Source organism: Lithobates pipiens, unplaced genomic scaffold (assembly GCF_037356315.1).
Source record: "Lithobates pipiens isolate NorthernLeopardFrog02 unplaced genomic scaffold, aLitPip1_a1.2 Scaffold_19, whole genome shotgun sequence".
Lineage (NCBI taxonomy): Eukaryota > Metazoa > Chordata > Amphibia > Anura > Ranidae > Lithobates > Lithobates pipiens.
Window position 1 is genome coordinate 372,831,141 of NW_027507764.1, and position 19,533 is coordinate 372,850,673.

At 40.2% G+C, this 19,533-nt stretch overlaps 1 protein-coding gene across 2 annotated transcripts in view; it reads left to right on the forward strand.

Annotated features, from left to right (window-relative positions):
- Positions 1-19,533, forward strand: part of CARMIL1 (capping protein regulator and myosin 1 linker 1) — a 405,018-nt gene that overhangs the window by 133,312 nt on the left and 252,173 nt on the right. For both annotated transcript variants that reach the window (XM_077492299.1, XM_077492300.1), the window contains exon 3: positions 14,239-14,289. In XM_077492299.1, the coding sequence (XP_077348425.1) occupies positions 14,239-14,289 (51 nt within the window). The remainder of the gene's footprint in view (positions 1-14,238; positions 14,290-19,533) is intronic.

Sequence of the window (19,533 nt, forward strand, 5' to 3'; positions counted from 1 at the left end):
CTCCATCCAGGTTCTAAAAGAGGTCGTTCTTGAAGAATGGAAAAGATAGATGTTGCAATATGGTGCTAACTTGTTCATTCCATGCCTAGAAGACTTGGTAGTCCTTTTTACAGATCATTCAAAATACTAGATGTAGTAGTTTTTGTTGTGGGGTGTATTCATTTTTTGCATCGACTAATTTGAGTAAAACTGAAGATTTTATAATTTAAGTTATAATATTAATTGTACTTTCATGTAATGGAGCTAAACAAATGTTCTATAAAACTCAGTTTTGTCAAAATGTTGGAAATTGTTTCTGGTATTCATTGAGATATTGATTAAAATCTTGCTTATTAAATACTCATTCATACTCATTTATGCTGTCCACTATACATAAACGCACCCCTAAAGTGAAAAAAAACACAAAATTTAAGGCATTTTTTTTCCTGACAACTTCTGGCAGGAAAAATGCCTGTAAACTTCATATGCTTGTGTGCATGAGTCCTTACAGTGGTAAAGGAATTTGCATTTAAGTATTTCACCTAATAGTTAGCAGGTCCCACAGTAAGGGGAAATCTAATCCCAACATCGGAATGCCAAATTCTGTCGCCAAGTGCATCGTACCAGATTTATTAAAATTTTTGATGTGCTTATTGCCTATTTACTAAGAAATGGACCTCTAAATGTAAGTTTTCCTTTCCTGGCTCAGAAATACTAGTTGGGCCTCACGTACACTGCTGCTGGTAAACGGACATTCAGAGTTGGATGCAGTTGGATGTTTTTTTCAGCTGCCCCTGAACTCCAATCTTATGTGTACATGTACACAGGTTCGTTTTTTAATGTCGTTTTTAGGCAGTTGTGTTTTATAGGCTTTTCTCAGATGCCATAGTTTCCGATGTTTCAGACGCCAAGCGCAATAACTCGTGTTTAGCCACGTTTCGTTTACAGGTGTTTTTCATTTTTGGCTATTTTGAAATTTTTTATTTTTTTTTCCAAACGCTTCTGAATGCAAAAGCGGCAAAACTAAAGTTTTAAATGAGGGGTACTAGCTGTCAAGATAAATGGTCCAGGAGATGTTGTAAAAACGCCCCGTGTACGTTAAGCCTGATGTCACGTACACATACCGGTTTTCCAGTCAGAATAAACTCTGACGGTTTTTCCGACGGAGTTCCGCTGAAACTGACTTGCCTATACACGCTCACACCAAAGTCCGATTGTTTAGAACGCGGTGACGTACAACACATACAACGGGACTAGAAAATGGAAGTTCAATAGCCAGTAGCCAATAGCTGCCCTTGTGTCATTTTTGGTCAGTTGGAACAGCATACAGAAATTGATTCCGTCTGAAAGATTTAAAACTTGTTCTATTTCTAGGTCTGTCAGAATTTTTGAAAAAAAAAATATAAAGCCAGCTGAAGCCCACACACGATCGGAATATTCCGTCTGACTTTTTCTACCGGAAAGTCCGACCGTGTGTACACGACATTAGAGGTGAAGAGACAAATGGGAACACAGACTTTGAATTAAAAAAAAAAAAAAAACTGCAAAAGAAAAAAATTGTAATTCTTCTCACCTCGTTTGGTTAGAATGAGAGTTTCCCTTTTGGATGCCATCATTACTCTACATGTTTTACTAAATCTGATTGTATGTGACCATTTTCTATTCAAGAAAAGAAATCCGATAAAATAACATAAAAATAAGAAGACCCCTAGTACTTTACTTCATCTCTTTTCACATTCTGCCTAGCGTACCCAGAGATTGCAGTCTTCTAAAAAGAACCAACATTCTCTATTCACATGCGGCCTCTCTGCTATTTTACAAAAATGAACAGTGTGGACTTGTATGCAAGCCTTATTTGTCTGAAACACAATACAAATCATTTTCTGCCTCCTACAAGAAGGCAATGTAAAAGGCTCCTAGGACTGTTGCACATGCCATACTTGTCAGATTTACTCTTTCTTAGCAGCAATGGAAAGACTGTTATGCTTTAAAAATTAGATTTCCCGAGTTAACAAATCTGGTCAGTATGTACCTACCAATGCGATTCTCCAATTATAAGAACAATTGGCGCTGAACTTCGGGTCAGATAGCCCGATATTGATGTTGAAATGCATGACATTCCTTGGTATTTCAGATTTTAGAAAAATGTGCTTGCTGGATAAACCTATCTATTGATTTGTTGTAGACAGGCTCACGCAGCAGTAGAATTATGATGTGGTTCTAGAACTGACACGTCAAGAGAAACTAGCAGGAGAGACAAAGTGGAGGTAATGAAGTCGGCAGGCTGAGGTTTATTAGAAGAGACAGGTTACTGATAGTGATAGCATTGCTTCAGCAGCTCAGTGATGCTCTCTGCTTTATTCTCTGCACTAGTTTATGAGCTTTGGCTTTCGGAGATCATTTTGTGGCAGGCTAAGTAATGATAAGCAACTCTGTAGGAGAAACATTAAAGAAAAATTTGTTATCACTTTCACAGAAAGATATTTGGTTAACACAAGAGTTAGTAAAATGGTTCAAGTGATAATAAACTCAAAAACAAAAATTGTATTCCATTGCAACTTAAAGAGGAACTGCAGTCTGCTTACATAATTTGTAAAAAAAAAAAACATGTTTGCCATTCTGAAGCTTCTCTCCAACCACTGCTGCAGAAATCTCCCTCCACTGAGTCTGGCTGCAGCCATTTTAACTGTGGGCAGCTGAAGCTGCTGCCTGATCACTTGCTGGTTTACACAGAGGCATGCCTCCTGGCTCTGCAGCTCTCATTTTCCCTCTTAAGTCTCATCTCCCCCTTCCTTCCTGGCAAACTCTCACACGAGTAAGAGAGAGCTGTGTATGATGTCATAAGTCTAGGCTTTTTACCAGACAACAGGAAGTGGCTGTATAAGGTATTTACAGGCAGAAAAAAAAATGTTTTACTATCCAAAGTTAAAACGAGGGCAAAAGATTTATTGCATGGAAAGTTGCAAATGAATGAAGGTCCGCTTTAAAGAAACAGGATTGATTTTTCATTTTTTATTTTTTTTGGGTTACAAACAATGTTTTTGGTTACATGCCCTAAATCAGTGGTCATCAACCCTGTCCTCAGAGCCCACTAACAGGCCAGGTTTTATGTATTACCTTGGGGAGATGCAGACTAGAATACTGCAATCACTGAGTAGAAAATTATATCGCCTGTGATGTATTTCAGTTATCTTGCAAACCTGGCCAGTTCCTCTTTAAAGTGGTGACACACACACACACACACACACACACACACACACACACACACACACACACACACACACACACACACAAAAAAAAAGTAAAATTCCTAAAAAAAAAAAATTTTGGAAAAAAATATGAAACTCTAAATGCCTGTTGCTAGGGAATCCCTCATAGTCTGCCTCCTCCAGTGCCTGAGCTAGAGGTCGACCAATATGGGTTTTTCTCTGGCCGATGCCGATATTTAGAAATCATGGCGGCCGATGGCCGATATATGATGCCGATTTTTTAATTTTTTTTTATTATCCCCCTTCATCTCATAAAACCTAACAGACACCTTTCCCACTAGGGCATTTTTTTAGGCACTTTTGGGCTAAAAATAGCGCAGGTAAAGTGCCTGCAAAACGGCTCCACTGCAGTCTGTGTGAAAACCCGAGTGCTTTCACACTGAGGCGATGCGCTGGCAGGATGTTAAAAAAAAGTTCCTCAAGCAGCACGTTTGGAGTGGTGTATACCGCTCCTCCACCACTCCTGCCCATTGTGTGTGTGTGTGTGTGTGTGTGTGTGTGTGTGTGTGTGTGTGTGTATATATGTATGTGTGTATATATATATATATATATATATATATATATATATATATATATATATATATATATATATATATATATATATATAGTGTGTATATGTGATTCTGCACATGAGAGCCGCCCTGTAGCAGTAAATCTGCTATGGGACAGACAGCAAGTGGTTAACAGAACAAGCTGTACAGCCCCCCCCCCTACTATAGAATAAAGAAATGGTAGCTTCAAATGTTTATGCCACAAGATATTTAAGATAATTGTTTAACTCGGTTGCTTGCTCAGAAGAGGAGGAGCGAAGACTGCTAGCGGGGGACATCAGAGAAGGAAGTTTGGTATTTCACAGAGCACGCATGTTTGTTATTTTAATTTAAAAAAGGCTTTACGATCACATTACCGTTTTTTACTGTGGCAGAAATGTAAGGTACAGTCTCCTACTTCACGACTTTCACCTCCACGCTTCCAATCCCGACATACAAATTCTGCACAGTGCATCTCCTATTCACATTTAGAACAGCCACCCCACTTTTCCAGTGTCCTCACTTCAAGTCCCCCATAAATGGCTTCTCCAACTACTCCAAAGGGTCCTCTTCCTCGGACTACAGGCTTACATATTACTATAACAGGGGTAGCTTATTACCGTCACCCTTTTCCCTCTAGGCTCTTCTGGCTCTAACTTTGACATGGGGCATACTAGCTGCACCCACTTTACCAACCCAGAGGAGGGATCTTACTAAAGCTGGTGCTAATCCCTACCTAAATGTCTATAAGGGTGGTGTAAATCTCAGGACTGGAATGACATAAATATAATTGTTCCAGTTTATTTGTAATTGCCCTTGGGAAGTGTAGGTTTACTGTTTTTGCCACCTTCACTGTTGACCACATCAGGGCTTCTTGCACTGCCATCAGATCTGAGGCTGTTGTATCATGCCATCTTGGTCAAGTAAGTTGTGTTTCTCTTTACAGGTGTTTTGCAGCTATAACTTGTATATACAAGTTATCTGACATTCTTGTCTCAGATCATATGATTTTTTTTTTCCTTAGAAGTCAGTGCCTGATGCTCTGCCATGCAGTGCACATTATAAAGATATCGTTACATTGCCTGCCGTACAACCTGAAGTAGAGACATGCCTGCTGGGAACTATTTACTGGCTGGCCAAAGGACACCTAATATGCAGTGCAATTCAACATGGAGGCAGGAAGCAGTCACTGAGCACAGAAGCTACCCTGATTGAAAATCTAAAATGAGTATCCATTGATAAATTAAATTGCCCTTTCTGTACATGAGAAACGTTCACATTGAATAAACCTGGAGATTTTTCATTCTGTTGACTGCATCCTTTATTCTCTCTGGAGCATGAAATATAGTTTCTCTGAAGACGCATAAGAGAAGGATGTTAACTGTCGTCACAAAACTGATACTTGTCATGGTAAATTTTCCACATTACTGATTGGCCTCAGCATATAACAGCTGCAAATTGCAATTTCTCAAAGGCAGTCATTTCTCTGTGTGCAAAATAAGACGGACATGGTGCGTCTTACACAATTCCAGCAGAGGCTACAGATCTTGACTTGCTGGAGGAATTATGAACTAGATTTAGATGTTTGTAGTATGGAGAATATTTATTGGTTGTGGCATTGCATTGCATTTTATTTACCGTTTGGTAGCAACTGCATGATGTACAGATAATTCATAAAATAAAATGATCTTCATTGGGCTTGCTAAGATGTGGTTACCATTGGTGTTCTTTTATCTATTACACTTGAATATTCCATTATACAACATGAAATAAAAATTCAGAGTTGAGACTTCCTTATCAAATCATGAAAGACCTAAGGAGACCAGCTGTTGCAATTTCAAAATATTGCAAGTAAAAACAGAATAATCCGATGCTTACTTGCAGTATTTCCCTGTCCTTCAATTATAATTTTTTTTTTTATAACAACGTTCTTTATTAAACCAAGGTACAGACAGTCAAATCACAGTGTACATTTTGTAAATAGACAATAATGAGAAGCACTTGTAGCATGGTATAACATTGCAACATATTATACATCGATCAATGGTGACCCCATAAGAGGGCAATACCTATGTATCATACATGAGAATGATGAATATAGCCCGATTCCAACCAACTGGCCCATGGCAGCGTATGCATCACTTGCCTACCCACGAGTCTGCATCATTTAGCCATTTGTCCCGTACTTTATAATATTTGGCTGGGCAACCCCTGTTACTATACATACATTTTTTTGTCTTCAATTATTTTTATTCACTTGAAATGTGCCTTTGAACTTGCCATAAAATGTGACTATTCCAGGAAGAGTCCATTCCCTAGCAAAGCCCCGTCACCTTGCACATCATAGCCCCATTTTCTTATAGTCTGTGCTGAACCAGCTGCTCCCTTCACCCCCCCTACGTAAACTTGTATGTAAAACTCAGAGGATAAACAAAGGGGTTGCTATAGAGTGTCACTTAACCTCCGTCCTCAAGTACCCCCAACGGGTCGTGTGTTGGGAATTTCTCTTTGATAAAATATGTGTCCAAAATACCAAGCCATTGACTCTGCACATTTTCTTTTATCTTGCCCAGGTGGTTTAAATCGGAGTCAATGGCTTGGTGTTTTGAACAGCTATTTTATCTAAGAGAAATTCACAAAACATGACCTGTTTGGGGATACTTGAAGACTGAGGTTGAGAACCACTGACTTCGAGGACACATCTCTGCATGTTGGGAATATGCACAAAATCTCACAACTTTCTGAGACTCAGAGAAACTTGCTACATTTTGGTAGGCGCAGGGGTTTCTTAAAGGCACCCCCACATTTCAGCAACCATGGCATGTTTTTGCATATGCCAAGCCATGCGATTCAGGGTGGCCTCGTTTAAAAAAAAAAAAAAAAGGGTCGGGGACCTCTTTCCCCGATGTTCTCGCAGGTAGAGAAGCCCATTGAAATGAATGGGCTTCCCTACATGCAGCATGTAGCCTGCACAGATGTGAACTAAGCAGCTGCCCTGCTGAATTATGTAAACAGAAGGTTGCCCATTTGAAATGCTTTGCATTTCTTTTGAAAAATTGGACAAGGTGGATAGCGTGAAGTACCAACTCGTTTCGTCCAATCAAACCGTAAATGTTGAAACCCTAAAAAAGCTATAATGTGAATTTTTGAATTGGTTTATGTGCGTTTCTTATCCCACAAAGATTCTAACTTGTACAGGTGCCTGTGTTTCCAAGTTCTCTTATTATATGCAGTTATCATAGCTGTAAAGTGTGCTGGCTTATTAAGCAGGTGTAAAAATGCCTTGATTTTTCTTGACAAGCTGATGGAATCAGTTGCATAAAATCCAGCTCTGTAATCTGTTTCTAAACCAGTTTTAGTTCCTAAATATTTAGAGGAAATATTTTTGGTATTGTTTCAGGGCATTTCTAGGCTAGGTGCTAATGTTTAAAATGTCAACTCCACTATAGTCTGTGAAAATATTTAACGTGAGCTTAGTTTGTATTTTTTTTTTTCTATTAATATGTACCCAAAACTCTTCTATTATTTATGGAAACATGTATGCAGCACAATAATAGAATTAAGTTAAAGAGTTCAATAACAGATAATGGAATACTGCATGCGGTAACAATTGTTCAAGTGTTCAATTCACAAAGAATTTGGAGTTAGTGGATGTAAACCTGATTCATGAAATTTAAGCTGGGTACATATAGCTGCAGTGTTTTCTTATCTCTCTTCAAAGCACTATGTCCCACAGCTGTCTCCTGCTCCATTTTTCTGTTATCAGCCTGATAACTTCTGACAAGTTCTCAGTCAACTGAGATAAAACCAGCCTGAAATTGCTGGGAGGTTGCTATAAATTGATCAGCTGTCTGCTAAACTATTAACAAAACAGCTCTGCAAGTCTCTGCCTATGTGGAAAGGGAGTGTGTGCCTCTTCTCCAATCAGCTGTTTTGGCTGTATGTACAGACTTCATTTCCAGTGCTGAACAGAAAGCGAAAATCTGTAACGCGATCTGCACTTTATAAAGAATATATAAAGCTGAAGACGGCAGATATGCAAGTAAAACCTATGTAGGGAGATTTGTTTAATCTCTGTGTATCATATGAGGCTGTTCACTTCACTGGGTATATGTGAGGGATTACATCTACTTTAAATACCGAATGCGGTATTTGTGCTGATTAATTACCGTGGATCTGGTTGCTAAGGAATGGGCCAGGAAGTCGGCCACCTTGTCCTTAACCGATGAGTCATCAGCTGTCAGTGGGCTTCCCCGCTCACAGCGGATTGTAAAAAAAACAAAAAAAACAGTGAGTGCTCCCTCCCACCTGAACCATACCAGGCCACATGCCCTCAACATGGTGGGGGGAGTTGGAAGGGATGGGTGCTTTAAGGCTCTGCCCCTGAATAAAGCACCTTGTCCCCATGTTGATGGGGACAAGGACCTCGTCCCTACAACTCTGGCCAGTGGTTGTGGGGGTCTGCAGGCAGGGGGTTTATCAGAATCTGGAAACCCCCCCCAAAAAAAGACCGGCCCGCCACACTACTGCGGGTACCAGGCTCACCTTGCCATTTTCTCCCCTCTGTAAGATCCCATAGGATCAGAGGCCCGTGCTCGCGCAGGAAAATTATTTTTTTTTTTGAAAGAGAGGAGGAGGCTGTAGGCGACGGAGGGAGGTGGGGCTTAGCGTGGCATCCTTAAACGCCCATCATAGGAAAGAGTGTTTTTAAAAGCACTATTGTTATTGCTACAAGCTGCGGAGGGACACGAGCATAGAGGGGCATCAGGCTGAGCGTTAAAAGCAGTGGCAGTAGCTGACTTATTGCTCAAGCAATGGATGCGATTTCTTCTGGTAGTACCTCTTTGTGCACTGGGCTATATTCAGAAGGGGGGGGGTTAAAACACCCCCAAAAAAAGGAGCTAAAAAGGTCTCCCTCAAGCTCTGGAAAGCCTACTCTTCAAATGGCATCCTCCCCTGAGAGGGGGTGGCTGGTCAGAGTGAGCATCGGGCCATGAAATGTTTTCAACACTGCAGCCCCTATTCATTTTATTATTTTTCCTCAAACATTGCAGATTTTTAAAAGAAGTTTAGCGACTTTAATCACATCCCAGAGTGGTTAATTGCATCCCAGTGTGGTCAAGATTCTTTCATATTTTCCTAAGGCCCTCAGACTGAGGAACTAGGGACAGGAGAAGAAGATTCCCTCGGGGGACCATGGTGAGGCTGATGACTCCTCTTCTGAGAGTCAGCTTTCACCATCTGTAAGATCGATGGTACAATTTCTTGCTGAATGATCTGCTCCACATTTATGTACCCTCAACTGAGTGTTTGGGTTCGCTAAACCTACTCAAGCTGTGCATGCTTTTTTTCTGTCCATTCTTTGTTGGGGAAAATTATTATTTTTTGTATCTGGAGGATCACCCAGATTATCATTATTTTCCATTCTAAAGTTTTCACACTTTATCCTATGGTAGAGAAAATTCAGTAAGCAGGGTATACCAGCAATTAACGCTACTATATCCTTTGTGAGTAAGTTTGTTTTGTCTGGCAGACATTACTCGAATACTTAGGAATCCAATGGATAAAAGGTTGGAATTCCTATTTAAAAAACAAAACAAAAAATTATTATTTTTTTCTGGCAGGTTGAGTGTCTCAGCCCGGACTGACAGTAATTGGTTAATCATTGAGAAACCAGTTTTAACAGGTGTTTAAGGTTATCCTGCTCAGCAGGTCCAGGAGGCAGCTTTATGTTTGCAATAGTTGCTATGACAGATTGCGCCTTCACTAAGCATCATGCAAGAAGCTCCTGGCTAGTCTTCCCTTTTGCGGTAAGACCGCTCTCTGGGGATATTTTGGATATATCCAAAGAATTTCTAGCAAAAGAAGGATACCCCTTTTGCCTGAAGTGAAGAACTAATTGTGCTTTTTATTTCAAAGTTCCTTCTTTTGTGCCAGGGGCATCAGCCTCCAGGCAGTCACGACTGCCTCTGTGTCAGGTTCAATGGGTAATCCTCAGGGTTAACTCCAGGAACAAAACAGGTCTTGAAGGAGGAAACCTACTAGATACTGCAGCCTCCTTATGAGGAGGTGCCCCCGCTTGCTCAATGGGGAGAATTCTTGTACAGTTTTCAGGGATCTGGCAGAAGGAACGACGAGACGAATGGAGGACTTCCTCAATAGCTCTAACTTTACAAACTGGAGTTCCAAGAGTTTCCGTCTACTCGTTTTCTCCAATAAAATTTTCCTAAGGATCCAGGAATAAAACACCTTTCTCTCTAGTATTGGACCATCTTTTGGCAAAAAGTGTTCATGGTGGCCCTATGTTAGAGCAGGGATTGGGATTTGGTTAAATCTAGATCTAAAAAATCTAAAATCCAATTTCTGAATGCAGTTTCTCCCTTTTTGAATGAAGATGCATATCTCCATATGCCTATTTCCTTGCTCACTAGTAATATTTTCTTTCAAAGTGGAAAATCTTCTTTTTCAGTATGTAGCTCTGCTTTTCGATCTAGCTGCTACATCTCGAGTACAAGGTTCTGGCTCCTTTTTCTTGCCAGATTGAGGGCCGAAGGTATAACTATTATGGTTTACCTAGTTTATCTGTTCTTGTTGGACGAGTCGGTAGCGCTCTTAGACCAAAAATATGGTCACCACATTTGACTACCTGGAATATCTAGGTCGGATTCTCAACCTAGGAGGAATCTTCTTTAAAACATGAAGAAAATACTTGGGTCTGTTCATAGGTACACCCAGAAAAGGGTATTCATAGCCCAGGCTAAGATCAGCACCATAATGGACTGATCTAGGTAGTCGAAGCAAGATCATTTTTCTCCTATTCAACTTTGCATGAGGTGGTCGGGAAAGATGGTGGCTTCATTCAAGGCCATTTTTTATGCTCTGTCTCATTCTAGACTGCTGCAAAGCGGTATCCTATCAGCTTGAATAAGAATTTCAACTCTATATTCCCAATGTGTCTGACTCCAAAGCCTACGCCACATCACTCTGATAGTGCTCGATTTCATCCAATCTTGGAGGCTAAGCAGGGTCGGGCTGGTTAGTACCCAAATGAAAGACCACCTGGAAATTCCAGGTGCTGTAGGCTGAGTGCGCTGGAGCCTCAGTTTATGGTTAACATCCAAAAATCTGTGAAGGGGAAAATCCTTCTTTCAGTTACCTGGGAAATGGTATCAACATATGCCAACCTTTTTTTTTGTTTAGGTTGGGGCACAGTCCTGAAAGGCAACTGTCCAGGAGAAGTGGCCTAGATCAGAAATGGCCTTGGCCATTAACATTTTAAAAATTCATGCAGAACACTGGGTTCTGAGGGCCTGAATGTTCAGTTTAAGGTATTGTCCTAGGAGGGAATCCGTTGTGCGGCCCAGAGAAAGGGGAATTTTATCCTATCTTAGGAAGAAAACAATGTACTTTGCCTATCGGCAGTTTTCCAGGAAATCTTGGTATGCAGACATTGTAGAGATGGCAGTAGGGAACCCATGGACCCTACCTTCACGGGCAGACCTTCTCTCGTAAGGTCCAAAGTTCCATCCTACTTTACAAAGTATACATTTAACAGTTTGGCTATTGAGGCCCACACTTTGAAGAAGCGTGGTTTAGGCAGAGCCAGCCTCCATGGTTATATATTAGAGTCTTGGAAACATATGTCTCCTGGTGTGAAACCAGGAGCTGCAGCCCAGGAAATAAGTCTAGGTATAGTCCTTGATTTTTTTTATTTTTTTCTGCAGATGGGGATGAGAAATAAAGCTGGCCTTGAGTGCTTTCTAAAGACAGGTCTGGGCCTTATCGGTATTATTTCAACGACCGCTTGCTTCGCATTCTTTAGTCCATAACTTTATTCAGGGGGGAACTCGGCTTAATCTCCAGTTAAGTAACCCCTGAACCCTTGGAACTTGAATTTAGTTTTGTCAGCATTACAAAACAGCTTTTTTTGGACCGATACAACATATTCCCTTGATCCTTTTTTGACAAGGAAACAATTTTTTCTGGTAACAATATCTGCTGCAAGACTGGTATCCGTATTGGCTGCTCTTTGTTGTAAAGAGCCATATTTTTATTTTATTTTTTTGCTCACAAGGATGAGGTAGTATTGCATCCTCATCCTAACTTTTTACCAAAGGTAGTATCAGGTTTTTATCTAAACCAGGATATTATTTTACCGTCCTTTTTCCAGAACTTTGTTCTTTTGGAAGAAAAATCTTTTTTTGATGTGATCAGAGCAGTCAATGTCTACTTAAAAGCGATTGCTCAGATTGGAAAAACTGATGTTTATATTCACGTTACCTGAAAGTCCTAAAGGAGGACAGGCAGCATCGAAATCTACTATTCTAAATAGATTTGACAAGTAATCATTCCAACTCATGGTTAAAGAGGTGGATTCCACTCTCTCAAATCAAAATGCACTCCTCTAGGGATCTTGGTGCTTCCTGGGCAGTGCATCACCAAGTCTCCATGGCTCAAATCTGTAAAGCCGCAACTTTGTCTTCAGTCTATGCATTTATCAGATTCTATCAAATGGATGTAAAAGGTCATGAGGATATCTCCTTTGGGCGCAGGGTACTGCAGGCTGCAGTATTGGTTCTCTAGTCTCTTATTGCCCTACATTTTGTTGTCTCCCTCCCTTCAGTTGGCATTGCTATGTGACATCCCACATAGTAACTACTATGGCTCTGTGTCCCGTGATGTACAATAATAAAATAGGATTTTTTTTAAAACCGCTTACCTGTAAAATCCTTTTCTTTGAAGTATATCATGGGACACAGAGGCCCTTCCCTTCTTTGGTATACACGTGTATTGCTTTGGTACAAAACTGAGATACTCCCAGTAGTGGGAGGGGTTATATAGGGAGTGCACTTTTTATCTTAGGGCGTGCCATTGTCCATCGCCTGAACGTGGCCTATAACCCACATAGTAACTACTATGGCTCTGTGTCCCATGATGTACTTCAAAGAAAAGGATTTTACAGGTAAGCGGTATTAAAAATCATTAGGGGGCTAACTGCAAGAACCAGGAAGAGACAGTCTGCCCCCTGATGAAATCAGATAAGAATATGACGTGCCGCATGCAGTGCTGTAGAAATCAGCTGGCGCATGCACAGTGCAATGGAGATTGCCACAGTGCCTTCTAAGATGTGTGATGTCAGTATCCTAAGGGGCTGTGGGGCCATTTTAAGCATGAAAGTTGATTGTTCAGGTCCTGTGGAAAAGGTACTTTACCAAAAATGGAAACAAAAAAGAATTTAATTTTGTAACGGGCGGGGGAAACTTATGGCTCATCATAGAAGATGGTGAAAGTTAAGGTCATATTTATTGGTTAGGCTTAGGTAATTTTAGGTGTAAAGTTTAAAGGTAGGTTAATACTTTTACTTTTTAGTGGCAATGGTACAATAAAGGGACCTTGAAAATAAAAACCTTGAAGATAAAACTGAGCAGAATTTACTGGAATATTGCTGAAATAATTTTCACCCCTCCAGTGACCTGTGTATTCCTAGCTCCTTTCCCTTCCAGTTCTCCAGCCTTGTAGACTGCTCAGCTTTCAACACTTGGAGAATGTTGGAGAATGCCTGTGTCTCCCATCACACACTATAGTTCCTTCTTCTGACCCCTAAATCTGTGTCCTGTGTCTGTGGCTCAGAGGAAGAAACCATGGCATGTGGCCGAAGGCACAAGTATAACACACTCCCCAAAGGGGCAAATGCTGAGCCTGGTAGAGGCTGCAGCACTGGAATGAAGCAAAGGTGGGAGGCATTGGCTGCTAGAGAGGCAAGTATTAAACCTCTTGTGTTGCAGAGAACATCGGATAGGATTTTTAGAGTATGCCAGGGTTCTCTTAAGGGTTCCGTTAGTTTAAAGCTCAAAACTTCTAATGCAGTTTAAACTTTAAAGATTTCCTTTTTTTTTTTTTTTTTCGTTTTACAAAATAATATTTTGACATTGGCACTGAAAGTTCCTTTGTCTAAAAATACTGTACCTATTATGCAATGCTAAAATGTATTTACAAGCTATTAAAAGGATGTGTGTATGTGGGGGGGGGGGGTTTAAGTGACCACGATACACGTTCTTCTAAAAAAGCAATATATTTTACATTTTTATTCATGGGACCGTAGGCAGAACAATTCAAAATATGTCAACTAAAACCTAAATCTTTAATAAATGAATATATACCAAAACCATTTTGATCCAAAACCAAAATTCTAAATTTAACAGCCTTTATGTGGAGGACTGGGGACAGTAGGTTGCCCCGTCCCCACATGTTATCTTTATATAGAAAATAAGTACTGTGTTGGGGTTTTTTGGAACATTAACATGTAAAAAATGTGGATTTTACCATGTGTTTGTGAAAGGTACTAAGATAATATGCAGTATTCTTATTGAATCAGAACTTTCTTTGCTAAAATACCATGAAATGTGCCAGTCTGTGTTGGTATCTTATGCATCATTTCTTTTACTACTTGTGTTTTACAGGTCCTGGCATCATGTCGAGCCTTTATATTGACCGCTCGAGTCCCATGCAAGGTTAGTATATATCCTGTTCTTATTACAACCTCATCCTATTTCCCTAATACGGTACATCATTAGGTAAACCTTTTTTGTTTGGGTAAAGTGAGGACTGATTGGAACTAGAGATCGACCGATATATTGGCCGGCCAAAATATCGGCCGATATTTGGCGTTTTTTAATTAATCTGCATCGGCCGATTGTGCTGATTAAAAAAAAAAAGGCTGATTTAAAACTTCAGCACGACTTGCAAATGACTTTAATATAACTCAATATAAGTTGTCTGAAGTCTTCTGTGGAGAAGTTACTTGTGTCTCCTATCTTGGCAGCCTGCCAAGTCTGAGAAAAGAAGAAATCACTTAGAACCCCCAACCTATATATATATATATATATATATATATATATATATATATATATATATATATATTGTGTGTGTGTGTGTGTAGATATACATGTACACACAGTACAGACCAAAAGTTTGGACACACCTTCTCATTCAAAGAGTTTTCTTTATTTTCATGACTATGGAAATTGTAGATTCACACTGAAGGCATCAAAACTATGAATTAACACATGTGGAATTATATACTGAACAAAAAAGTGTGAAACAACTGAAAATATGTCTTATATTCTAGGTTCTTCAAAGTAGCCACCTTTTGCTTTGATTACTGCTCTGCACACTCTTGGCATTCTGTTGATGAGCTTCAAGAGGTAGTCACCTGAAATGGCTTTCCAACAGTCTTGAAGGAGTTCCCAGAGATTCTTAGCACTTGTTGGCCCTTTTGCCTTCACTCTGCGGTTCAGCTCACCCCAAACCATCTCGATTGGGTTCAGGTCCGGTGACTGTGGAGGCCAGGTCATCTGGCGCAGCACCCCATCACTCTCCTTCTTGGTCAAATAGCCCTTGCACAGCCTGGAGGTGTGTTTGGGGTCATTGTCCTGTTGAAAAATAAATTATGGTCCAACTAAACGCAAACCGGATGGAATAGCATGCCGCTGCAAGATGCTGTGGTAGCCATGCTGGTTTAGTATGCCTTCAATTTTGAATAAATCCCCAACAGTGTCACCAGCAAAGCACCCCCACACCATCACACCTCCTCCATGCTTCACGGTGGGAACCAGGCATGTAGAGTCCATCCGTTCACCTCTTCTGCGTCGCAAAAAGACACAGTGGTTGGAACCAAAGATCTCAAACTTGAACTCATCAGACCAAAGCACAGATTTCCACTGGTCTAATGTCCATTCCTTGTGTTCTTTAGCCCAAATAAGTCTCTTCTGCTTGTTGCCTGTCCTCAACAGTGGTTTCCTAGCAGCTATTTTACCATGAAGGCCTGAATCACACAGTCTCCTCTTAACAGTTGTTCTAGAGATGTGTCTGCTGCTAGAACTCTGTGTGACCTGTTCTCTAATCTGAGCTGCTGTTAACCTGCGATTTCTGAGGCTGGTGACTCGGATGAACTTATCGTCCGCAGCAGAGGTGACTCTTGGTCTTCCTTTCCTGGGGCGGTCCTCATGTGAGACAGTTTCTTTGTAGCGCTTGATGGTTTTTGCCACTGCACTTGGGGACACTTTCAAAGTTTTCCCAATTGTTCGGACTGACTGACCTTCATTTCTTAAAGTAATGATGGCCACTCGTTTTTCTTTACTTGGCTGCTTTTTTCTTGCCATAATACAAATTCTAACAGTCTATTCATCAGCTGTGTACTGTATCCACCTCCTGCACAACACAACTGATGGTCCCAACCCCATTTATAAGGCTTGAAATCCCACTTATTAAACCTGACAGGGCACACCTGTGAAGTTAAAACCATTTCAGGTGACTACCTCTTGAAGCTCATCAACAGAATGCCAAGAGTGTGCGGAGCAGTAATCAAAGCAAAAGGTGGCTACTTTGAAGAACCTAGAATATAAGACATATTTTCAGTTGTTTCACACTTTTTTGTTCAGTATATAATTCCACATGTGTGAATTCAAAGTTTTGAGGCCTTCAGTGTGAATCTACAATTTCCATAGTCATGAAAATAAAGAAAACTCTTTGAAAGAGGTGTGTCCAAACTTTTGGTCTGTACTATGTATATATGTGTGTGTATATGTGTGTATGTATATATATATATATATATATATAATAATATTTTTTAAGCAGAGACCCTAGGTTGATGCAATATTTCACATGGCATTTGCGCAGCGGTCTTTCAAACGCAATTTTTTTGGGAGAAAAAATACACTAATGAATTTTAAAAAACAAATAGTAGTTAAACCTTTTTTTTTTTCGTCCAAAAGTTTTGATTGCCTCTTTTTGTGTATTTAATATTTAACATTTATATTCTATTTAAGATAGTTGTTTTTTTTTTTTTTTTTTATCTAAATTATACATACAAGTGAACTGATTTGGAGGTTTGTTTTGTTTAATAAATGTTTAAATAGAAGAAATTTTCAATATCACTTATTACTTAAGGCTGCTTACACACTGGAGTGAGCAGGCCTTGACGGTAAAATGCTGCTAGTTTTAGCAGCGCTATTCAATGAAGGGGTTAAATGCGCCCATGTAGCGATGCTGCCGAATTGCTTAGCAGGCGCTTTGGCAGCGGTGCCCATTCATTGCAATGGGCAGGAGTGGTGGGGGAGTGGTATACACTGCTCCAAAGATGCTGCTTGCAAATTTTTTATTTTTATTTTTTTAACATCCTGCCAGCGCATCGCCTCAGTGTGAAAGCGCTTGGGCTTTCACATTGAGACTGCAGGGGAGCCGTTTTGCAGGCACTTTTCAGATGCTATTTTTAGCCCAAAAGCGCCTGAAAATGCCTCAGTGTGAAAGGGGTCTAACTGTTAGATTTTATGAGATGAAGGAAAAAAAAAATCGGCCTAACATATCGGCCCAAAAACAATAGGCATCATATGTCGGCCACCGCGATTTCTAAATATATCGACTTCGGCCAGAGAAAAACCCATATCGGTCGACCCTCTAATTAGAACCCCTGTCTTAGGCCTCGTACACGCGGTTTGATTGTTGTACGACCGAGCATCTGATTTTTGTCAAAAGAACGTGTGCAGGATTTTGTCTAGCATATTATCTGTAAATTGCCGTTTGACAAACGCAAACGTAGTGACTTGCTAATACTTCTAATTTCATGTTCGTAGAAGTTTGGTGAGCGTTGATTGATTTTCAGATTGTACAAAACAAATGCCTTTTTAAAATACGTTTGGCATGACTACATCAGTGTCACCAGCAAAGAAGCTTCATTATTATCCCATTAAAGAAGATGAGAATGTGCGCTACGTTTCAAGATTTCATCAATTGCTGCGTCACAAATGTTAATTCTAGATTACGAACAGTAGTTTGCAAGATCGAACTCTTCCCAGTTGTTCCTTGAGTCCAGCATGCGTGTTTGTACTTTTTTTACTTTTGTGTGACGATTTCTGTACTGACAATCCGAAAATCAGACTTTGAGTTCACATCCAACAAAAAATGTATAGCCTGCACACCAAGCTTTTGTCTGATGTAAAAGTCAAATCAGATGTCGAAAGCACCGTAACACCGATCCAAAAATCCGCAGACAGCTCGTCTTACGAATTTTCCCCTCTGATTTCCGTATCGTGTGCACGAGGCCTAAGTCCGGATAGGGAGATATCCCTTCACTTTCTGTCCTTTTAGACAAAACACAAATGGGGAAAATCACTTTTCAAAGTTGTTAGAACAGGTGTCCCTATTGGAAGATTTTTCATCTATTCCTGTTCTAGAGACAACTGTAAAATTTGGGATTCCCTCCATTTTGTGTCCCAGCAACCAAGGCCACCAAAACAAATAGGGTGATTCTCTCCAGCGGGGCTACAGGTAGGGGTTCTAAAAAAACTTTACTTTAGATACACTTTAAAATGTTGGTCGCTGTCTAGTGCATAAAGCACATACCAATAGAATTAAACTGACAAATGAGTAGTAAAGTTGACTTGCAAGTTGTTGTATGTAGTAACATCCTCACAATGTACTATATAAATATCTAGGTTTAATAACACACGGGCTGAATATCAATAGGGTTTGTTCCAAGTGCCTGTGGCAGTATGGAGGACAGTAGAGTAAAAGAAGATAATCATGGCTTCTGAGTTTGTGCATATATAGATATATAGTGTGTGTGTGTGTGTGTGTGTGTGTGTGTGTGTATATATATATATATTACACACTGAGCAAAATTATAAACACAAGACTTTTTTGTGTTTTCCCCTATTTATCATGAAGTGAACGCAGAGATCTGTCTATATCTGTGTTCGTGTTGTGAATACTTCTCCTTTGCTGAGATAATCCATCCACCTCACAGGTGTGGCATATCAAGATGCTGATTAGACAGCATGATTATTGCACAGGTGTGTCTTAGAGTCCATTCACACAGGGGCAACACGACTTCCAGCGAGACTTTGGGAGGCAACTTGGACACAACTTGAGTATGAATCACAGCACGGCTTGAGGCAACTTGAAGTTGCCTCCAGGACAGGGGACTTTGCCAGTGGCCAATCACCTAATAATCAGCTCTGTGGGAGGGAGGGGTTTGCCTAGAAAACTATTTTTACTTCCTGGAAAGTTGCTTCAGTTAAGACAGGGGATCCGACTTGGAGGCAACTTCCATTGAAATCAATGGGTACCAGTTGCCTAGAAGTCGGATTGAAGTAGTGCAGGAACCTTTTCTGAAGTCGGAGCGACTACAGTAATGTGCATTAAGACGGCTCTCATTCACTTACATTGATTTTATCATGTTGCGCGACTTGAGGCAACTTGGGACGACTTTAATATCTGGTGTGACCACCATTTTGCTGCATATTGGCAGGGACTGGAACATGCTGGGCAAACACAAAAGTGTTGCATTTTATAATTTTGCGCAGTGTATGTGTATATCCGTGCGTATGTGTATATCTGTGTTTGTGTGTGTGTGTGTGTGTATATGTGTATGTATATATATGTATATATATATATATATATATATATATATATATATATATATATATATATATATATATATATATATATATACTGGCAGTGAGACCCTGTGGTACCTGGAAGCAGACAGGAAGTCAGGTGAAGAGAAGTCAGAGGCAGCATGGGGCAGCCAGGGCATGCATGTCTGCAGGAGGCAGATGTACTTGACAGAGCAGCAAGGCGCTGATCAGTAATAAGCTAGTAGAGAGCTTAACTCTAGGAAACACTCTTGTTCTGAGGAGAAGACCTAAGGCCTAGGCTAAAGGCCTGAAGCAAGTGTATGGCAAGAATGTAAGCCA